This window comes from Bos taurus, chromosome 21, assembly GCF_002263795.3.
Source record: "Bos taurus isolate L1 Dominette 01449 registration number 42190680 breed Hereford chromosome 21, ARS-UCD2.0, whole genome shotgun sequence".
In the NCBI taxonomy this organism is placed as follows: Eukaryota; Metazoa; Chordata; class Mammalia; order Artiodactyla; family Bovidae; genus Bos; species Bos taurus.
Window position 1 is genome coordinate 26,076,541 of NC_037348.1, and position 22,489 is coordinate 26,099,029.

Genomic DNA, 22,489 nt, shown 5'->3' on the forward strand with positions numbered 1-22,489 from the left:
ATAATATGAGGTTTAACTCTACAGTTTACAGTCATTTGGTATTTCCCCTGTAAAGGGTGAGTTTAATTTGGTACTATTTTGTGCAGTACTCTAGCACTCTATGCTCTTCTCTTAGTGTTTCTTTATTGTCTAATAAAGAAAATGTAGGTGAAGGAAGCCTTTAGTACATACTTAGTGAAAGTTTGATTTATTTATTTTTTTATTGAAGGATAATTGCTTTACAGAATTTTGTTGTTTTCTGTCAAACCTCAACATGAATCAGCCATAGGCGAAAGTTAGATTTTTAAAGATAAAATTAGGCAGAAAGGACACACAGTAGGAAACAAGAGAAGCTTGTATATAACTATGGAGGATTTTGGGGAAACTGTATGCCAATAGATTGGTCCTGTTTACATTTCTCCTTCTATCGCTCTGAGATGATTCTTCGTGTCTGTGTTATTATTCTACTGAGCAGGTAGAGCAGAGTGCTGAGGAGCTAATTAAGTTTCCTGGGCTAGGAAGTGCTTGCAGGAGAGAGTGAGCACCATTCGTAAACTCTGCTTCTGCTCTGTCCCTGGCCTGCCCTACCCTTAGCATACCACATAGGCTTCTTGTTGATCTTGCACTCACTTCTGTGACAGAGTTTTGCCTAGATCATATGTATATTTTAACTTCTTATGTTGTTGTGTCTTGCAATATGCAGTAACATGGAGTTCCTGAGTTACACTGAAAGCCATGTAACATGCATGGTTAAGGGCCCAGGGTGTACAGTCAGGCTGCCGATTCAGATCCTAACATGATAGTGAACAAATGACTTAAACCTTTCTGTGACTCACTTTTCTAATCTGTAAAATAGATACAGTAATAATTTGTTACCTGATATGGGGTATTGTGAGGTTTAAGTGAGTCATCGATACTTGCAAATTATTACTTTTATTATTAATCTTTTGTTTCTTCTTTGAAAGGAATAATAGTAAGTGGCCTATTCCAAGTCCTTAAAGTAATCAGTTGTAAGGCTTTAGGATCTAGAATTGGAAATTCAAAAAGGAGGGTATTTTCAGTTGGGTATCATGGAAGATCTCTCTTGATCAGTAGAATAGAGAACCTTACTCTCCTGCCTTCTGTTCTCCTTCTGCTGTATTAGCTAGCCAAGTTTCAGTTTTCAGTACACATATGTGGCTAAGTGTATTGGACAGTGCTGTTCTAGATGGTTGGATTTGAATCTGTAATATATTTACTTTAAACATGGCATATCTTGATGACACGCAGCTGTATTTGTCTAGAACATGAAAGATTGGTCTTGGTGTCAGATGTAACTCCACACAAGAGGAAGAAAGGAAGGGAAAATACTTACTGAGGAATATTGGTTAAAGTTAGGAATATTTTCTCTGAGTTTTAGGTCAAGTGATTTTTAGGCACTTCAGCAAAGTCAGTATCAGTTTAGTCACTCAGTCGTGTCTGACTCTGTGACCCATGGACTGCAGCACACGAGACTTCCCTGTCCATAATCAGCTCCCGGAGCTTGCTCAAACTCATGTCCGTTGAGTTGGTGATGCCATGCAACCATCTCATCCTCTGTCATCCCTTTCCCCTCCTGCCTTCAGTCTTTCCCAGTATCAGAGTCTTTTCCATTGAATCAGTTCTTGGCATCAGGTGGCCAAAGTACTGGAGCTTCAGCATCAGTCCTTCCAATGAATATTCAGGACTGATTTCCTTTAGGATGGACTCACTGAATCTCCTTGCAGTCCAAGGGACTCTCAAGAGTCTTCTCCAGCACCACAGTTCAAAAGCGTCAATTCTTTGGCACTCAGCTTTCTTTATGGTCCAGCTGTCACATCATACATGACTACTGGAAAAATCATAGCTTTGACTAGAGTCATTATAATGATATTTTAAAATAAGGCATGGATGGATGAACTAAGCAGTATTGAAGGTCTTGAGTTCTGTCAGTTTAATGCTGGAAGAGTGCTTTCTAATCTAGAAGCACCTTTGAAAGCTTGGCAATGTAATGGATGGCAAACTTAAGTCTCTCAGGAAGGACTCAGTACCAGTGTTTTATTATAAGAGAATCTTCCTCTGTTGGAGATGGTCCTGCTAAACCTTAAAGTAGTCTGGAGTCAGCACTGGTCATCACTCATTGTGTGTGTAGAAATGTGGTGTGTGTGTGTGTGTGTTTCTGCTGCTTCTAATAGGAAGAAGTAGAAACATGGTTTTATGTTCTGTAAGATTTTGCTGTTTTCTGGAATCTAATCAGGGGCCAGAACACATTGGAACAGATATCCATTCTAACTGAAAAAGGGAAATGGGAGATTATTTTAAAAGAGATGTGAAAAATCTCAGGGAATTGGCAAGAGGTTTACAGCTTTGGTACCTTTTTCTGTGTTTGGTGTTCTTCCTCTTCTCCACCACCTTTTCAGATTGGGCCATTGGGTCAGGTTTTCCCCCCTCTCTACTTAACTTTTCTGGAAATATCCTGTGGTACCAGTGGGGCAGTTAGAGTTAAGACCTGAAGGTTGTACATATTGTATTAAAAGGGAGTTGAAGGAGTCAATTGACATGCCTAACTTCAGTTTCTTTAACTGATTAAAAAGAAGGGAGGAACTCTATGAAAGTAGAGTGTTTTGGGTGCATTTTATAGTTTTGTGGGTCATAGGGATTATTGAAATTAAAAGTGACATCTGTGTATATACATGAAAGTCACACATCCGTATTCCTATCCTAACACTTGCACTGATCCTTATAAGCAGAGCCGTCTGTCATAACTTTCATCTTTTATGGTACCTCAGAGAGCAGTAGGCAGCACAAGTGTATAAGCAAGGCCCCTTAAATGAAGAACTGGGATAAAAAGAAAAATCGACCTATAATCATTTAATTTTGCTGTATCTTTTCTGATCACACTCTAAACTGCATAGTTTTGAAGGTGTTTTTTCATGTCTTATATTTGAGTGCCTCTTGTGTACCTGCCATTGCTCTGGAACAGGAATTGGCAAACTGAAGCCCATTACCACCTCTTTTTGTTAATAAAAGTTTTATTGGAACAGAGCTATGCCCATTTATTTAGTCGTTTGGAGAAGAAAAGTAAATGAAAACACATAAATATGGGAACCAATGGGAAAATTTGAGTGGGTTCCCTATTTTGCAAAAAAAGGATATTGAATTGTTTTGTGCAGATAATGACTATGTCAAATTCTTTAAGATATGCAATATGGAACCTGCATAAAATTGAGAACATAAAATTGACTACAACTTTCATTATAAAATAACAACATGGTGTGCCAGCTTAAGCACATTGCTAAATGAAGCCCTCTCTGAGTGAACTGAATTAGAAAAAATACCCCGAAGCTCAAGAGAGTGAGGCTGAGCATCTTTGTTCAGGGCACAAACTGTATAACATTTAGTGGTCCTTGCTGGCAAACCTAGATCCTGTCTCGAACAGCAAATTCAGTTTCTTTAGAAGGAGCCTATTGCAGCCTATTTGCTTTGGGGTAAATGCTTATTTCCTGCAGGTTGTAGTACAAGGCTGCTACTTTGCAACACAGTTTAATTCACGTATTCAGCAAATACTGAATATCTACCATGTGCCAAGCATTTTTGTAAGTTATCAGTGGACAAAATGGACAGAGTCGCTGCTGTTACAGAGATAACATTTTAGTAGAGGGAAGATAGATGAAATAAGTGTAATTTAATAGTAAAGATTAAGATAAGGGCACTGAAGAAAAATAAAACTGGATAGGGTAATAAAGGATGCTGGTGGTTATTTCAAATAGGGGGATGAGGGAAACCCTCCTTCAGAAGATGACAGGTGAGCAAAGGCCTGAAGTAGATGAGGGACTCCTGTCCTCCTAGTGACTTCTGGAAGGTAGAAGTTATAGCAGTTACAAAGGCCTTAAGACCGGAGCATACCTGGCAGTGTATGTGATCCGGAGGAGTGGGAGAGAGGAGGTCAGGTAATGGGGGAACAGATTATAAAGCGCCTCTATGTCGGTAGGGAGTTTGGCTTTTACTTGGTCAACTGGAGGATTTTGAGCAAGCATGCAGTGTGCTTTGTTTTAGATTTAACATGATCACTGGCTGCTGTGTTGAAAATACACCATAGGAAGGTAGTAAGAGAAGCAGGGGAGACAGATGTATCAATAACTGTATTGGTTATCAATAACCATATAGCACATTACCCCCAAAACTTAATGGCTTCAAACAACAAACGTTTATTGTCTCACATGGTTTCTGTGAGGAATAGAGAAGCGGCTTAGCTGTGTAATTTTGACTCAGGGTCTCTCATGAGGTTGCAGCTCAGATGTCAGCAGAGGTTGCAGTCATCTGAAGACTTCACCAGGACTGAAGGGTCTGCTTCCAGATTCACTCACATGCCTCGTGGCCTGAGGCCTCAGTGACTGAGCAGTTGGGTCCCTCCCTACAGCACCGTCGGGCCTTCCCCAGAGCGAGTGATCCACGAGAGAGAGCAGGGCAGCAGCCACAGCGTGCAGCGTCTGCCGTGACTACGGACCATCACGTGCACAGCATTCTTTTGTTATCCAGACCAACACCCAGAAAATGCGGGTGGGGACTACCAAGGGCCTGAATGCCAGGAATCCTGGGGCTCTCTGGGGGTCGCCTTGGAGACTGGCACCTGGTTTACATGGTATTGTCTCAGTGTCATCACAGCAAAGCCTGCCTCTCTCTCAGCAGTACCAGTGAGTTCCAGGGAGGAGTGACTGAGTCATAGGCCAGACTCGGATCACATGCCCACCCCTGAGACAGGTCTGGCTCTGAGGAGGCGGGGTTAGACCTATCTCAGCAAGTGAGAGAGAGGTTCTACTATCTGAAAGGGTAAGGAGGAAAATGTACCAGGCAGACAGAAACTGTCAGTTCAGGAATATGATATCTTCATGTCCAGTTATTAAATGCTTTTATAATGATTAAGACACCATGGATGTTATTTATATAGCCTTGGTGAATAGAAAGCAGTGTGCTAAATAGAGGACAGTTTGTACCAAGAACCTTGCTGTCCTTTTTCCCATCATAGCTACAACTCTGTGTAAACTATACCTGCTGTTAAAGATTTGTGTGAAATATTGCCTTTCATAGTTTTTTCCCCTTATTGGGTGATGAACATATACTTAATTAAGAGATGAAGGTTAGGGAGCAAATAATACTTTAAATTTACATTGTCTGGATTAGAGAGAGTCCCACAGTTAGTAGGACCTCTGCCCCTGGGAGTCCCAGGCCCACCTAGACTCCCCACATTCTCTCCGGTGATGATTACATTAACACCATTTGCTTATTTAATCCAGGAATTGGCAGACTTTTCGTTCATCACCTATTTTTGTTCAGCACATGACCCAAGAATGGCTTTTGTATATTTAAGTGGTGAAGGTAAAAACCAAGAGGGACATTTTATAATGTGAAAATTCTAGGAAATTCAAATTTTGGTGGTCATTAAGTTCAGTTCTATTGGAACATTGTTGGTGGCTGCTTTGATGTGACAACAGTGAATTGAATAATTGTAACAGGTTGCATGGCCTTGAAATCTAAAATATTTACTATTTGGTCATTTACAGAAAGGTTTGCTGGCCCCTGATTTACACATTTTTGAGTGCAGCAGAGTAGAGTCATCTAAGGTGGGAATGCCAGTCAGTTTTCCTGAAGCCTATCTTCTTCACCTGGAAGCACCATAGTGGCCTCAATTTGTGAGACCTGTTGTGCTGGTCAGTGAAAACGTCTTTATGTCAATAACCAGGGAAGTGAGGTTTGAGTATACTAGAATTGGCTCAGAGGTCTCTTATCCTTGTATAACTTAGTGTGTTGAAACTGATGGATTATTTGCAGGGAAGGAATATGTGGTATCCCCCAGGATGTCATCCTCGTGTTAGCTGGACTCAAGCCATTTTGTCCTTCAGCCCACACAGCAGCAGGAAAGACAAGCTAACATAGGGACCTAGGAACTGCTGTACAGAGAGAGAGCTGCAGGGCACCCTCAGTACAGTAGGAACCCTAACTCAGAGTGAACAGGGTAACCCTAGACTATCAGAGTGAACAGCATCATCACCACGTCTTCTACTCTTTCATCTGTTCACTTTATAAATGTCCCTAGGTTTTCTATAACCTTTGCAGAGATTCTTGACCCCCAGAACATATGTCTCTTGCCTATATGATAGCTGATGGAGCCAAATGCTGAGAACCTCTGTGGGAAATTACTATATGCTATCAGGAGACATTAATCTCAAACACCTGTGACAGAATGGGTATTCTTCTTTGATCAATTATTATTAATAAAACAAATTATAGAAGAGTGTTCAACTACTTTGCTCTTTTCTGAGATTTCCATTTGATAAAATTGCAGAGGATTAGCCAGTTTTGAGTGGTAAAGGCCAGGGGCAAAGGGAAAGCTTGTCTTATCACTTTGCGCCTGCAGTTTTAGTTCGAAGTTTAGTAGGCATTCTTATGTAACTCAGCATGTATATTTCTTTCTTCTCCTGAAATAAATGGTAATGATTCCAAGTTGAAAAGGTTGTAGGTGTTAACCTAAGAATTAAAACTCTGATGCTTATGAGCCAGGTAACTAACTGAAAGTGAAGGTAGCCTTGAGTTGGAGAGTATAGGCTCTCTCTGAGAAGGATCCAAGCTGATAGGTTTAATTTTGGGAACATCAGTCTACTGTTGTCAGGTTTTGCTATTTTCAAGAGGAGCTGAAAATCTGAGATTTTTTATTTGACATTTCCCCAACTTTTGGAAGTTAACAACTAATTAAAAAAAATTAATATGTGCTGGCTAACCAAACATGCCTGTGGGTCAGATTTCACTTGTTTGCCAGTTCACAACTTCTGTATTTAATTTGTCATTGTAAACCATATATCCTCCCTATTTATTTCAGGAGGAGGGAGAACAATGAAATGAAAAATTATACGTGCCTTTTATAACTGGTTTGGATTACTGATCATTCTTGCTGGGTGACTGTTTCAGTATATGAATCATGGGTACTGTGGTTGAAACATTTTTCATCAGTCTGTTTTCTCCCCCTTTCAATGGAAAATAACCCTTTTGGGGGGCCTGATGTGAATAGTCCAACAAAAATGAAATGTGTGTATTCAACAAAATACTTTGTATTATTCATAGTAGGCAAAAAGGGAATTTGAAAAGGGAAATGACTTGTGTACCTGTAAAGCATTTGAATAATGGGTGAGCTTAAGTGCCCCCAAAAGGTGGTACAGAGAGTGTGTGTTGGAATACAAAACAGAGGAGGATCGAGGTGGACAAAAACGAAACCAGAAGAGGTAGAATTTAAGCTGATTCCTGAATAGGATTGTTGTAGGCAAAGTGAAGAAGCGGATGGCATTTATGAAGGAAGGAGCAGTATGAGTTAGAATTATGAAGGAAGGAGCAGTATGAGTTAGATTTTTGTTTCCAGCAATGAGCATGATTTGTTTCAAACAGATGGGAGCAAAGGAGCCTCTGCTTTTAGGCAGAGCAGAGATAGAGCAGTTACTGAGTTTCCACTCTGTGCCAGGTACTCTATGGATGCCTTCTGTATACATTGTATTACTTAATCTAGTTATATAAATATGAACACCCTTTTAAGGAGTTGAAACCTAGGGAAGTTTAGTAACATGTTCAAGCTCTTATAGGCAATAAAAACAGCAAAGCTGGGCTCTGACCCCAAGCCTATTCACTTTGCACTCAGCATTTACTTTGCAGGGAAATTGGACTGGTTACGGTAAATTATGTAGAGCTCAGAATCCCAGGTCTAGTACTCCTTCCTGGGGCAAATATAGAATAACTAAACTGGAAGAAATATGATGAGAACTTGGTGTTCTAGGAGAATTTAAATAAATGGATATTGAGGAGAGGCAGTAGAACAGAAGGAAAAATACTATTAAAATAGCCCAGGTATGAAATGAGAATCAGAATTGGGATGAAAAGAAAAGAGCATGAGATATTTCCAAATGAAAATTATTGGAACTTGGTGACTGAAGTCTAGGGAATGAAGTAGAGTGAAATAAGTTTGACATGTATTTGCAGTTATAATTGAGTCTATGTTGCATTCATTCATTGCCGTTCTTTTGTCAGAATTTTAATAATTAGTAATGAACTTTCTTTGTCGTCTTAAAAGTATTTGATCTTGAATTTTTTATGCTAATGAAAATTTCTTAGGTTAAAAGACATATAGGAAAAAAGTTTCTCAAGAACTTAGTTAAGCTAATTAAAGCTGCATAATGAAAAATTTTAAAAAGCTGCATATTCAACCTTAAGGTTGAGTAAATGAATGAAATTTTAAATTATCTTTAAACGAAAAGAGTAAGAATTCGTGAATGTTCCCAAATTTGTAGGTTTGGCAGGACAGGATGGACTTTGAAAGTCATCCTCTTTTAATTTGGTTTTTGATTGGAAAAAAAAAAAAAGGACATTGACCTCAAAGCTTACAGATATGTGGCCTTGGGCAAGTTACTAACTTTCTCTGAATATCAGTTTTCTCATTTAAAATGGGGATATCACTAATACTGACATCATAGGGTTCTGGAGAGAATTAAGTGAGGTAATATAAATAAAACAATGAAAGTGGTTTGTGGCCCATAGTAAGCTCTGAGTAAGTATCTGAGGAAGGTAGAGAGGACAGTCAGGTGTGGATTTGATAATGAATGTTAAGAGTCAAATCACATTTTCTGAATTCTCTTCTAATTCGTACTTTTTTTTTTTTTCAATTCCACCGTGCTGATCCATTTTTCACAGTCAGGTGTGGATTTGATAATGAATGTTAAGAGTCAAATCACATTTTCTGAATTCTCTTCTAATTCGTACTTTTTTTTTTTTTTTTTTTCAATTCCACCGTGCTGATCCATTTTTCTCTGGCGATCTCAGTCTTTACCTCCTTGGATTTGTGGTTCTATCTATAATCCCACAATACCTAGAGCAATCAAGGAATTGTTCTGCTTTCTCCTTCTCTTTCCTCTTTTCCTTCCTGAATGCCAGGTTTGTGGGCCCTTCCTAGTTACCTACCAAAAAAGTACCAGAGCATGGGGACACCAGACTTTCAGTTTCTCCAGAGCCACCCCATCTTTGCCACTACACTTAAAGATAAACTAGGACACCCTTTTGTGGCTCTTGGTCTTTTTTCTGAATCCTCATGAAAAGTTACATTTTGTGGCCTAACCATGAATAAATAAAACTGATTTTTTTCCTTTTATTTCTCTCTTCTTTTCCTGTGAAATCCTTTGTGCTTTTTATCTGCCATGATAATAGTTTTTGAAAGCTTTTGACTTAAAAAATTACTGCTGATTTGCTACTGTGCAGGGTATTTTGGCTTGGGGAAATTGTTACAACATTTTGCATTTTAGTCTTACTGTTCAAAAGCAGAGGTTGTGATACAAAAAGCTTCGTGGTCATGTTGTACTTCTTACCTGTGACTCTCTGCTTGAGTTTTTATAGATATAAGATAGTTCTCTTTTCTGCTGCTGCTAAGTCACTTCAGTCGTGTCCGGCTGTGTGACCCCATAGACGGCAGCCCACCAGGCTACTCTGTCCCTGGGATTCTCCAGGAAAGAATACTGGAGTGGGTTACCATTTCCTTCTCCAGTCTCTTTTCTGGATGCTTGTAATTGCCAGCATATACTGAAAAATTTGTCAGTACTGGTAGGGAAAGTTTTTAATTCTTATAATTTTAATGTCATTAATATGCAGTATAGAATAGTTGGTGATTTAGAACAGTGTTTCCTGAGAATTCCCTGGCTGTCCAGTGGTTAGAACCCGGCACTTTAACTGCCCGGGCCCAGGTTTGATCTGTGGTTAGGGAACTAAGATCCAGCAAGCCGTGAAAATAAGTAAGAACACTGAGTCTCAATCTTTTTCCTTTATAGCCCCCCCACCCCACTCCCAGGAGTCTTTTGAAACAGTTTTTTCCTTATTGGCTTCCTACCTCCATAAAAATTTAATTCCACAGATGCAGTTATCTATAGTATATATTATATGTACATCTGTTTTATACATACAGAGTAAGGGGGTTTTGTATTCCCATCTCCAGGGTCAGAGTCTGTCTTCTTGAGCTGGTGCTGCTTGCCGTGCTGGTTACAGCAGCAGGTTCTCAGAATTTTTGGTTTCAGGACCTTTGAGTTCTCAAAAGTTATTGAGTACGTTGAAGACTTTTAGCCTTTGTCTGTCATATCTTGTGAAAATTTTATCATATTACAAATTAAAGTGTGAGAGAATCACAAATATTTATTAGTTATTAATTTATTTAAAAGTTATTGTGAAAAATAACTCCACCTTCAAAGGGTTCAGTAAGAAACATGATATTGTTATGCATTTTTGCAAGTTCTTTAAGGTCTGGCTTAGAACAAACAGCTGGATTCTCATGGTTGCCTCCGTATTCAGGCTGTTGGTTCATGGGGTTGCAAAGAGTCAGACACGACTGAGCAACTGAACTGAACAATGTTTAAAAAAAGAAAGCTGGTGTCATACAGATATGTAGGAAAAGGAAGGAGTATTTTGATAACCTTTTCAGATAGTAGATGTCTCTCTTCTTTGGTATTACACCAAAATGTGACAATTTGTAGTTTCTTAAAGGGATAAGTTACAGTGTAGAATCTCATACTGTGTAAAAATGTTTTGTCCTGTTACTCTGAAACCCATAGGTCTATCTTTGCCTTTGAGTGAGTGTTTTGTTCATGAATAATTTTGTACCATAGTATGTTGGTCATTTAGAAAATATTGATTTCCTGGCTTATGCAGATCTCCCAAATGTTGATAATAGAACCAGTACTCACATGTCATTAATATCACCACTAATCAGCTTCCCTGGTGGCTCAGATGGTAAAGAATCTGCCTGCAGTGCAGGAGACACGGGCTTGATTCTTGGGTTGGGAAGATCCCCTGGAGAAGGAAATGGCAGCCCACTCCAGTATGCTTACCTAGAGAACCCCATGGACAGAGGAGCCTGGTGGGCTACAGGCCATGGGGTCACAAAGACTAGGACATGGCGGGGCGACTAACACTTTCACTTTCACTTTTTTCACTAATCATTTTAAGAGACTCTCTAAAAATTATTTGTCAAGCTTTTTTACTTTATTATTTAAATATTGTCCTTGGCAATAAATACCATTAGTTATTTTTCTTGAAGTAACAGGCTTCATTCATTTCTGAGAAAATATCTGATATAATCAAGTCTGAATAATCAGAAACAAAAAACCTGTTCTGTGAAGATGACTCAGCTTGTAACTCAAATAATTGTTCAAGTGCTTTTTCTTCACTCACCATACCTCTGTATGCCACAGGAATGCTTTATGTGTATTTCCCAGTTTGTCACACAAAATATTAACAAGTTGTGTGTGTTCGGTCTCAGGATTTAATAAATTAAGAATTTTGCTGTGACAGTATGATGATCAAGAATTTAGTAATGGTACTGTATGTCATGGTTTGACTCCTTGATGAGGCTCCAGGTTCTTACCACCTTTGCTGTTTACTCATCATTGGATTCTGAGATGACTTGGCTTCATAAAGTAAAAAAGATGTTTTTCAAAATCTCAGATTCTATTCCTAGGCCTAAACCTAAACCTGCTTTGTTTTATAATTCAGTCAAATGCATTATTGCTCTTGGTTCTGAAATTTGCATTAAACCCACCCCATTCACCCCTCAATCCACAACAGTGTTTGCAGATAATTTAGGTGAAAAAAAAATCTGTTAGTGGGAAACAGTGAAGGTTTCTTTCATTGTTTATCAATTCGAGAAGACTTCAGTGGCAAAACACTGTCCTTCATTGTTAGTCTTATCATTTATGATGTTTGAACATAGACTTCTCTGTAAAGACACCTATACCCATTTTGGAGTAACCTTCATTTCATTTGGGAGGCTTTTTGTTGTTGTTGTTTTTTAAATAAGATAGAACTTGTTATTACCTTCTGTCATGTTATTCATGCCAAAGAACCGCTTGCTGTATGGGAGGAATGGCACACAGGGTTCTTCTGTCTGCTGTAATTGATTATTGCCTGTGGTTCCCAAACAATTCCTCTGCCTGTTTTTAAATTTTAAGTACTTTAAATATTCTGTCCCCAATTATATAGTAGTATCTTCATTTAAGAGGATTTTAAAAGTACAAAGAAGATACACATTAGAAAAAAAAAAATCTGTTAGCTTTCCCATCCTTAGATTTATTCTTTCTGATCCTTGTTGATGATTAATAGGTTTTTCAGCATTATAAATAAGCTGTGAAATACATGCCGTGTGTATATACACATAATGTATTTATAATTTTTTTCTGATTCTACCCAAGTTATTCTGTTGAAGGAGATGATGGGTTCAAAAGGGCAGTCTTTCACAAGGCTCTTAAGATGAATTGTCAATGTCGCTTTCTAAAATGGCTGACTCACTTTCTCATTTTACCAGTGTTCTATTTCTCCACATCTTCACCAGCATTGATATTATGTTAAATGCTTTTTAAACAGAAAACATTATGCAAGTTAAAACAAACTTTTTTAAGCAAAAGTTAAGTGATTAGGCCTTACTAATACAACAAAGAGAGAACTGTATTTCTCATTCCTAGGTGTCCAAGCTGAACTAGACTTAAAGGATTTTTCTTAACATTCTGATGGTGTGGAGTCTTTAGATCTTTCTCTAGTTCATAACATTGTTTGAGCCAGTACAATCCTCCTTTTGTACAGTGAGGGTCGGAGATAAAAGTTCAGTTTTTGTATCCTTTCGATATTTTTTTTTCCTCTCTCTATACCAGACAGCTGTAGAGTGGTTTGGGGAGGAGTATATGTGCATTTTCCTTTATTACATAAAGCGGATTTGGATAATATATGATTGTAGTATGTATCAGAGTTCTCTGCTCATTCTGTGTAAATTTCAGGTGTGCAACAGAGGAACATGGCTCAAGAAACTAATCACAGCCAAGTGCCTATGCTTTGTTCCACTGGCTGCGGATTTTATGGAAACCCTCGTACGAACGGCATGTGTTCAGTGTGCTATAAAGAACATCTTCAAAGACAGAATAGTAGTAATGGTAGAATAAGCCCACCTGGTAAGTAGTTCTTACCTGGTAAGTAAAACACAGCGCTGTTCATAACTGAGATACACCTGAGTAGCACAGGATACCCAGCACCTCTTCCTGCTTCCACACTGTACTTAAATTACTACATTTACATCAGGAAAATGTCTCATTACATATTGTAATGATCAGTGGTAGGGCAAGAGAAAGAGGAGTATCTCCACTCATTGAAAGGAACTACTGTAGATCCATTTCAGTCTTACGTGCTGTGCTCAAGAACTCTTATCTTACTAATTAATAAAATAGATGCACACTCCAAGTATGTAGAGCTGTCTTGGAAAATAAGCTCTGAAGGAGTGGGGGCTGTAGGAGGACCTTGATTCTTTTCTCTAGGATGACTTCTGAGGCCAAGGTAGTTGGAGGAGAGAGTTCCACATGGATAGCCACAGATGATTTCAGAGAAAGCCTTCCTCCATTCTGCATAGGAAGGAGAGGTGGGGGCAGTTTGACTCAGAGAAAAGGGTGTTTGTTCATCCCCAGTTCACTTGAGTTCTTTATGCGTTTTTATGTCAGAGGATTCTCCTGGAATTGATGTGGCTTTTGCTTCAATGATTGTGTAAAAAGGGATTTTGAACATGAACTTTACTCATTTAGGATAGTTCTCATGTAGGTTAATGCCTGAATGTAGGTTTCTGTGGTTAATGAAAGTGCAGGCTGTTACTTAGTTCATTTAAAATTGCTTGTGGAGTCTATTTCATCATTGCTTCCTGTTCAAGCTGGACTTTAAATTTTCTTGAGGCTAAAATCAAGTGAATATAAGTTACTTATATTGTTTTGTAAAATCATTATCTACATTTTTGCCTTATGAAGAACAGGTAAAATAATATAACCTGAGTGCAGATTTTAATTCTGAACTTAACATTTGCCTTACTGCTGAATTCTTTTTTATTTTAAAGATCTCATTGTGCACTATTATTTGGAAGACATTTATGAATTAAAGAGTTTGTGCGATAATCCTAAAAAATAGTAGTTTAGGTCTTGACTATGTATATTTTGTATGTGGTAAAATTAGCATCCTTTTCATAGGAAAATTATTGAAAACTTTTAGCTAAAGTAATGAACTGGTATATTACATAGTAAAACAAAACCCGTATACTGTATTTCCTGGGAAACTGGTCTTGGTTTTTTTAGATAAGGTGCTGGCCCGCCCAGGGCACAGAGTCACTAACATGCGATGTGGTCCTGTTGCAGCGCCTTCTGTCACAAGTCTGTCTGAGTCCTTACCAGTCCAGTGCACAGACGGTAGTGTCCCAGAGGCTCAGTCAGCGCTAGACTCAACAGCTTCATCTGTGCAGCCAAGGTAAGAGGCTGCCTCGGAACTGTGGCCAGAGAGCTATCAAAAAGTAAGGCATTTTTTCCATATCTGGTCAGTTCTGTTATTTAAGGAAAACTATTTAAAGTCACTTTAGGGTTAACTAGCAGAAACTTATATCTATCTCATTATCACTGACTAGTCAAAAAAATCTTTTTATTGGTATTACATTACAGTGAGAGTAGGGAGTTGTCTTAAAATTTAATGAAAAGATTTGTTTTTCAGACAGCTTTTTTCTTTATTTTTCTTCATATGTATCCTGACCAACCCCTGAAGTCCTTTTGAAGCATGTTAAGTTCTTCTAGTCATAGGCCTTTGATGGAAATACTAGTGCTTTGTATTAAAAAACGGTTTTGTCACAGGTTCTCTGTTTAATATCGTGTGATCCTGTTCTCTGTGTAATATCACGATGTCATCCTGATATCTATTTGTATTGTAGTGTATTTTCTTTTTAACTGAAGTCTTTTAGAAGTTGGAAACACAGAAATATTTGTTTCATTCTTACCCTGCTGTTAGGAAACATATACTAAGTTTCTGCTCTGAAGTTTCTTTTTCCAGTTTTCCTGAGTCCATCAGTGCATCATATACAACTTTGTGTTAGGGTTCCTGAAGCATGTCTTTATCATACTAGTGTTCATTTAGTAAATTCATACACAGTGGACACGTACTATTGCTTTATTTCAAAATCAAAAAATTTCTGGTCCAAATTGGTCTCAAGTTTCAAAATTCTGTAGTTATGTGAAAGTTATTTTTTTAAAAAAAGCATTTCTGGTTAATTCCTGTCTTAATGATCTGCTTAGATATATTGAACTCTTACTTATTAATCACTTAGTTTTTAGTCATGAATAGAGATCATCTTTTAAAATCTAAATATTTTTGCTTTTCTAGCCCTGTGTCAAATCAGTCACTTTTATCAGAATCAGTAGCGTCTTCCCAAGTGGACAGTACATCTGTGGACAAAGCAATACCTGAAACAGAAGACCTGCAAGGTTTGCACATGATCTAGCACATGTTTGGTCATTTATTTAACGTTTGAGTATTCCTAGCCAGGCACTCTCCTAGATGCATGTGTTTTTAAAATTACCTGCCTGATACATATTTTTTATATTTGTTTTCTTTATGAGCAGGGTGTTTTACATTCTTAAGTATTTAATTGACTGAAATGTAGGGAGCCCTTTCCCACTTATATGTAATTAGGTCATCAGCATCAACATAGAAATTTAAAATCTGTTTTGTTTGAGCAATATAATTAAATGAATGAGTGGTTGTGTTATACTGTTCTCTTTTACTGTTTTGTCTGTTTTAACCTAAATATTCTTCCCTCTCCCATGAACCAGGGCTGCTGGTTTAAGAGGAATCTCTTGCTTTGGACTTGGATTATCTATTTACTTTGGCAGTGACCCCCCCTTTCCCCACATGTGACTTCCAGGGCAACAGTCACACTCAGTTACTCTTATTTATAGCATGGCATCTCAAGTTCTTGCCCATGCTCTTCGTATCCCCATTATGTGAACCAAAGTGAAGTGAATCTAGGAAGACTGGAATATGTGTATGAAGGCTTTCTTCATGGGCAGAGCTAGTAGAGGAGGCATTTAGGATGCTGTGAAAAATCTGTGCTTGGTTAATGATATTCTACTAGTGTGTGGAAACGATGTATTAATTGAGGAGGATACTCGGGAAAGAAGCCTGAAGATGAGCTGTGTGTCACTTGACCTGTGACGTGATTTAAACAGACACGATGCTGTACCTATTGAACCCTTCCACTGTACATGGTGTTCACAGGGTGACGACAGATATACCTGGCAATCTTAGCTGAAGTTTGCTAAAGTTTAGTTTAAAATTTAGTTAAGCTAGCTAATTCCCCTTCCTCTGATTTCATGCCCAACAAATGATTGGCATAATTTGCCTCCTTACACATTTTGCTGTAGAAAGAGAATGTAACTGTTTGATCAGGATAAATATTCCATGCAATTATGAATATTGTAAATATTCATGATTACTATAAGTGAATACTTTTTATTTTTAGTTAAATAGAAAAGTTTAAGGATGGGTGGAGACAAAGGGTATTTTTTAAAGGAGAAATAGAAAAATTCCCCAAATTTAGTTATCCATTAGACATGGGAAATAAGTAAAGGGTGATGTTAAAGCTTTCAGTTGGATGACAGTTGAAAACGGCAATGATGTGTTTGTTCTCAACAGGGAGGTTGAAAGAAGTGATGGTGAGACAAGATTTTAGATAGAGCAGATTGGAAGTGGTCACATTTCAAAACTTAAAGACTCAATTGGAGGCAGTAGATGGGTAAATGGGTGTTTAAATGTATGAGCAGTCTGAGGTTTGGAAGTCCTTGGCCCAGGTTGGAAGATGAGAGGCAGAATGGAGAAGAGCAGGTAGGGTACCAAGTCTGCACCGGGGAGAGGATACATTATTTGGATCCTGGTTACTTTCAGGCCCTAGATGCAGAGAATTGAGAAACAGGGGTTGCTTGGCAGTCTCCAGAGAGAGCTAGGGATGGAAGAATGAAAACAGGCTGCTAACTATGAAGGTGTTATTTATGTCTTAAAGTTGAACAAATTTTAGAATGTTGATAGTGGGAAGTTACATACTGCTTAAGAATAAAACAGCAGTGGTTTTACAAGTTTGACCAAAAAAAAGATTTTAAGTTGGTAAACTTATAATACAAAGACCCATTTATGGTATATGGATAATAAGAAGTTTTATTCGCCTAGTGCTGAGTACATTAATGGAAAAGATGGTCTTGATGCTATGTTAGGAGAAATTGTGCATGCTGAGTCGCTTCAGTTGTGTCCAAACTCTTTGCAACCCCATGGACTGTAGCCTGCCAGGCTTCTCTGTCTATAGGATTCTCCAGGAAAGAATACTGGACTGGGTTGCCATGCTCTCCTCCAGGAGATCTTCCTGACAAGGAATTGAACCCATGTCTCTTATGTCTCCTGCATTGGCAAGCACTTTCTGTACCACTATTGAGGTTTTAAATAATGGGGTTTTAAACTGTATAGACTCCTTTTTTTTTCCACATGTAATTTCAGTGACTTAAGTTAAACCAGTATTAAGTACCTTTCAAGAACTTAGCATTCATAATTTCAGCATAGCAGAATTATTGAACAATCAGGTATAAGTTTCATATGAGTTTGAGAGGGTTAGTTTTCCATGTGTAAAATCTCTTAGGCTAGTTTTTTTTTTAAGTCTTGCTTATACTGTTGAATTGAAAATGTTTTATTATAAACTTGCATACAACTGTGTATCTATACAGGTACACACACTCATGACACACAATATACCTGTGATTTCCCGATTTGATAGGAATAAACGCAGAGAATATTTTTTCCATCTACTTAATAGATGGACAAAAAGAAAAGATGTCTTTGACTCAAGTGCTGTAGTCATTTGAGCTGGAACTGGAACCTGGGCACCTGACTCCAGGCCATTATTCTTTCCACTAGACAGCTGTGGTGCTTCCTGGAGTAGGCTGTGTGTGTGTGTTCCTGCTGCCAGCTCCAGCCCCCCTCAGTTCCCAGGGTAGGGTCAGCTGGTTTGGTGACTTGCCCAGGTATCTGTTCTTTCTCTTCCTTATTGTTCCACTTGTATCCCTCAAGCAGAATTTATTGGATAGGAAAATCATCTCAGATGGAAGAAGGCACACGAGTAGCTGCTGTGTGCCTAAACCAGAATTCCCTAACATTGTTTATTGGAGTTTTCAGAGTGGTGTCCTTGAAACAGCTTTTTTAGATATTTTGCTTCTGTAGGTATTTTGCTCATAATCAGGATATGTTGCCACCAGGTGGGTGGTACTGCTTCCATTTGGTCCTCCTGACTCTGAAGAATTTTTTTCATGTTTAATTGGGAATTTACTGTGTTAAAACATCTTTCTCTTTTAATTATGCCTTGTGATTTAATAAATAGCAGTGTCTCACTTATACAGTGAGGAATGTGTATCAGTTAGGAATGACAGGTTTCCAGTTTATTAAACCCATAAGTTAGGGTGTAGGGGCAATAATTTGACCTGAATTTTGGTGTAGATGGCCTTGAGTTCACTACTTAATTTACTATCTTAATTGTAGTGTTTTAATCAATATATCTTATTCCCCATATTTTAAAGGTTTTATATGAAATATTCTGAGAATTTTGAACATAGTATTCCACTGAATCTTGGTTTTAGGATTCCTTTCCCTTGTACTCTTTGAAATCTACATAGTTCTGACTCAGCAATATTTAGAAGTTTGCATGTGACCATTTTCTTTCTTTCTCCCTTAGAATACCCAAGTAGTGTTTGTGTGTTGTATGTCTTTTATGGGTCAAATACATAATTACCAGAAAATTTTGAAAATACAGCACTTTCTAGAGTTATTGTTAAAATGTCAATGTATAGTTTAGCTTTTCTGCATGTGTGTATACATATGCAGAAAATATGTACATATTTTAACATACATATGTGCAAAGGGGGTCATATTATATAAACTACATTGTAACTTAACTGTGGGCATCTTTCCATGCTAATAAATAAACACTCAATTATCTGAATAAACAGATCAGTGGGGGCAAGTTGGGGTAGCAACCACCTCTCCTCAGAATCTCATTGCACAATTAAGTTTCACTGCCTTCATATTTTTGTCAGCTTCAGTATCAGAAACGGCACAGCAGGCATCTGAAGAGCAAAGCAAGTCTCTTGAAAAACCAAAACAGAAAAAGAATCGCTGTTTCATGTGCAGAAAGAAAGTGGGACTTACTGGTAAGGGCCTGAGTCACAAGGTTTAAATTAAGATTTTATTTAAGATAATGTTTGACTTACTATTAATGGCTTCAATTAAGATTATTTCTGTTTCCATGTGAGTTAATAATGGATATGCTTCACCTCCTGAATTTTCTTAAGTAAAAGTAGCTTTAATTACATACCTAATAGTGAAATGAATAGCTTTTCTTTTAAAATTCATTTTAGCCACATTTGAGAATGTTAGACAAGTAAAGTCAGTATGCCAGGCTCTGTGAAAGGGCAGGGGTGTGTCTCCTGCCTTTAGAGAGCCAGAAATTGTGTGAGAGAGGGTGTTTAAGTGCTTGGTGAGCTGTGTGTAAAACGGCTAGTCATTGGTTGGTGGTGTGGGCTCACAGAGTTCATACATGTAAGGTGATAGACCTGTCCTGCCACCCAATAAGTAATCAGTACATGCTGACTGCTGTAACAGAGCTATTAGATGGTATTAAGAGAGGGGAAAATGTTGGAAATACTACTTGGCTATTTGGCAAAGCAAGTACATTTAAATCCAGTCAAGTAGATTGCTTTGGGAGTTCAGAGATGTGCGTAATTATTGATAATTCGTAGGAGAGGAGCAGAGGCCCATCAAAGAATCTGGAAGGTAGGATGTTTCAGCTGGGTCCTGAAAAGTGAGTAGGACTTATAACTGATGGACATAGGAGCATTTCAGGCAGGAAAAAAGATAGCTTGAATGAAAGCTCAGAGAAAGGAAAGAATAGGGCATGTTGAGGGACCATAAATAGGGAATGTAGCACAAAATATGTGCAGAAGGGTGTTTGAGACCATCAGACAAGGCTGATGATGTGTACTCTGGTTACCTGATGAGGAAGAGTGGCAGCTGTAAATAGTTCCCATTGTTTACTGTGTGAAGGGCATTCTGCTGAATACTCTGCCTAAGAAACTGACTTAAGAATAGATAGGATTTTGAGCAAAATTATGTTTTAGGAGGGTTATATGACTAAGGAGTAAATAAAAGAGGAAAGGAGATTTATAGTCTGATATCAAAGATGTTTTAAGACTGGCTCATGCCTTGGCGAGTGTATTTATTTAAAGAATACAAACATGAAAAAATAAGGCATTTTAAAGTGTGTGTGTGTATATATATACTACCTAATATATATGTATAGTATCAAATACTGTCTTTCTAAATCTCAGAAACTTAGACTTCATGAATAGAAGGCTGTGACTTAGTAATTTCTATCTTGTCCAGTCTTGTTAGTCTGGTGTTACTTTTGTCTTCATTTTTCATTCATTATTACGAAGTCACAGGAGACTTCCCGGTGGTCCAGGAGTTAGGACTGCACACTTTCACTCCTGGGTTCAGTCCCTGGCTGGGGAACTAAGATCCCACAAGATATGTAGTGCAGCCAAAATAGTAATAATAAAATTTTAAAAATAAAATGTTATGAAGTTATAGAATATCTTTTGGAAGTTTTAAAAAAATGTGGTAAAGGAAGTTTGCATCAAATGTCAACATTTAAAATATTGATTGCTGTGTTCTAACAATTCCATCATATAGTAAAATCCTTTTTAGGGGTGCAGGACTAGTTTTATTTAAAGACTATTCACCCTGCTTATTTCTCTCTTTTGGCTTCAATTCTTGGGGCATTTCCCTAAAATAAGTAGCATTTATTGCATCTTCACTGTATGTTAGGCAGGTAATACTTCCTCGTTTAATTCTTACTATAACTGATTTCCAGAATTAGAGGTGCAGAAACTGGGGCTCAGGGAGGCTTGGAATTTTGCCTGTGTTAGTAAATAGATTCATGCTTAGGCAACCGCAACTGGATCTCATGCTCTTAGTCACTGAGCCAGATTACAGTTCATATCTCCATTAGAGATTGGCCAAGGAGAGCTGTTCTATTTGTTAACAGTTCTGTCCAAAGTTTCATCTTTCTTAACTAAATCTTAAGGTTGTCTTATGACAGTATGCTTATTTTTTCACATTTTAGTATTTGAGAAGTGTCTTACATTTTCAGTTTATCAGTCCTGTTTTTGATAGGAAGCAGTTGTGTTTCGGGTGAAGAAACTTGAGCTCAGAGAAGTGGCTGTGACTTGGGCTGGCACAGACCTGTATTTGTAGGTGGTAACAAGAACTGAAGCCATCAGCTGGTGAATTTGAGAGTATACTAGGTTGTGCAACTGCTAGTTTGGAATGATTCTTTAGATTGCTGCCCTACAGGCATGATCTTTTTAACATTAATTATGTAGAGAGTTTAATATTTAGACCTTGCACTCAACTCATGTACGTGTATTGATCCATTTTCAGGGTTTGAATGCCGGTGTGGAAATGTTTACTGTGGTGTACATCGTTACTCAGATGTACACAATTGCTCTTACAATTACAAAGCTGATGCTGCTGAGAAAATCAGAAAAGAAAATCCAGTAGTTGTTGGTGAAAAGATCCAGAAGATTTGAACTCCTGATGGAATACAAAATCCTTTGACCATCTGCAAACTAAAAACTGACTTGAGGTTTTTTTTTCCTAGTCATTGGGAATGTAGAGCAATGTATCTTGCATAGACCTGTAATCATACATGTCATCAGAAGAATAGATTTTTGTTTTTGTTTTGAAAATGACTCTGAACATTTATTTCCATTGCAGTTTCTGTGGCTGAAAAAAGTAAACTTTACGAGTATTATCCTTTTAAGATCATTTAAATTTTAGTTGAGTGCAGAGGGCTTTTATAACAAATGTGGAGAAATTTTGGAGGGCTGTGATTTTTCCCAGTATTAAACATGCATGCTTTAATCTTGCAGTTTATTTTCTCATTGTGTATGTATATATAGCTTTTCTCTGCAGCACGATTTCTGTTTTGATAATGTCCTTTAAGGCACAGCTAGTTATCAGTAACTGAATGTATCTTAATCATTATGGCTGCTTCTGTTTTTCCTTAACAAAGGTTATACATATGTTAGCATATAGTTTCTTTGCACCCACTATTTATGTCTGAATCATTTGTCACAGGAGAGTGTGTGCTGATGAGATTCTAAGTTTGTGTGTTTTTAAGTTTTTTTGAGCGAAGGAAGGAAAAGCTGTATGCATTTCATTGCTGACTGCAGGTTTCTTTCAGATAATGTTCATTGGTCTGTGTGTATACAATATGAAGAATGATCTGAAGTAATTGTGCTGTATTTATGTTTATCCACCAGTCTTTGATTAAATAAAAAGGAAAACCATAACGTGCCCTTGTATTACTTTTTCTCCGTTACTCTTGCTGGTAGTTCATTTTGACTTCTGGTCCTTTAGTTTTCTGCTTTACTGATTTTGTGAGATGAGCTCTCACGTCTATCTGTGACTGATACTTAACGATGATAAATTGTGATCTTACATTCCCATGAGTTGAATGTGTCATATTTTCAAGCTCTTGTTTGTTTCTCTGTTCTGAACTCTG

The 22,489-nt window shown here is 37.8% G+C and overlaps 1 protein-coding gene across 4 annotated transcripts in view; it reads left to right on the forward strand.

Moving 5' to 3' along the window:
- The window catches only part of ZFAND6 (zinc finger AN1-type containing 6), a 54,849-nt gene extending 32,572 nt beyond the window's left edge, over window positions 1–22,277 (forward strand). For 3 of the 4 annotated variants that reach the window (XM_024981746.2, XM_059879041.1, XM_024981747.2), the window contains exons 2-6: window positions 12,816–12,986; window positions 14,205–14,313; window positions 15,214–15,314; window positions 18,960–19,073; window positions 21,364–22,277. In XM_024981746.2, coding sequence (XP_024837514.1) covers window positions 12,833–12,986; window positions 14,205–14,313; window positions 15,214–15,314; window positions 18,960–19,073; window positions 21,364–21,512 — 627 coding nt within the window. In that variant the 5' untranslated portion in view covers window positions 12,816–12,832 and the 3' untranslated portion in view covers window positions 21,513–22,277. 4 annotated transcript variants of the gene reach the window in all.
- Window positions 22,278–22,489: the final 212 nt, after the last annotated feature.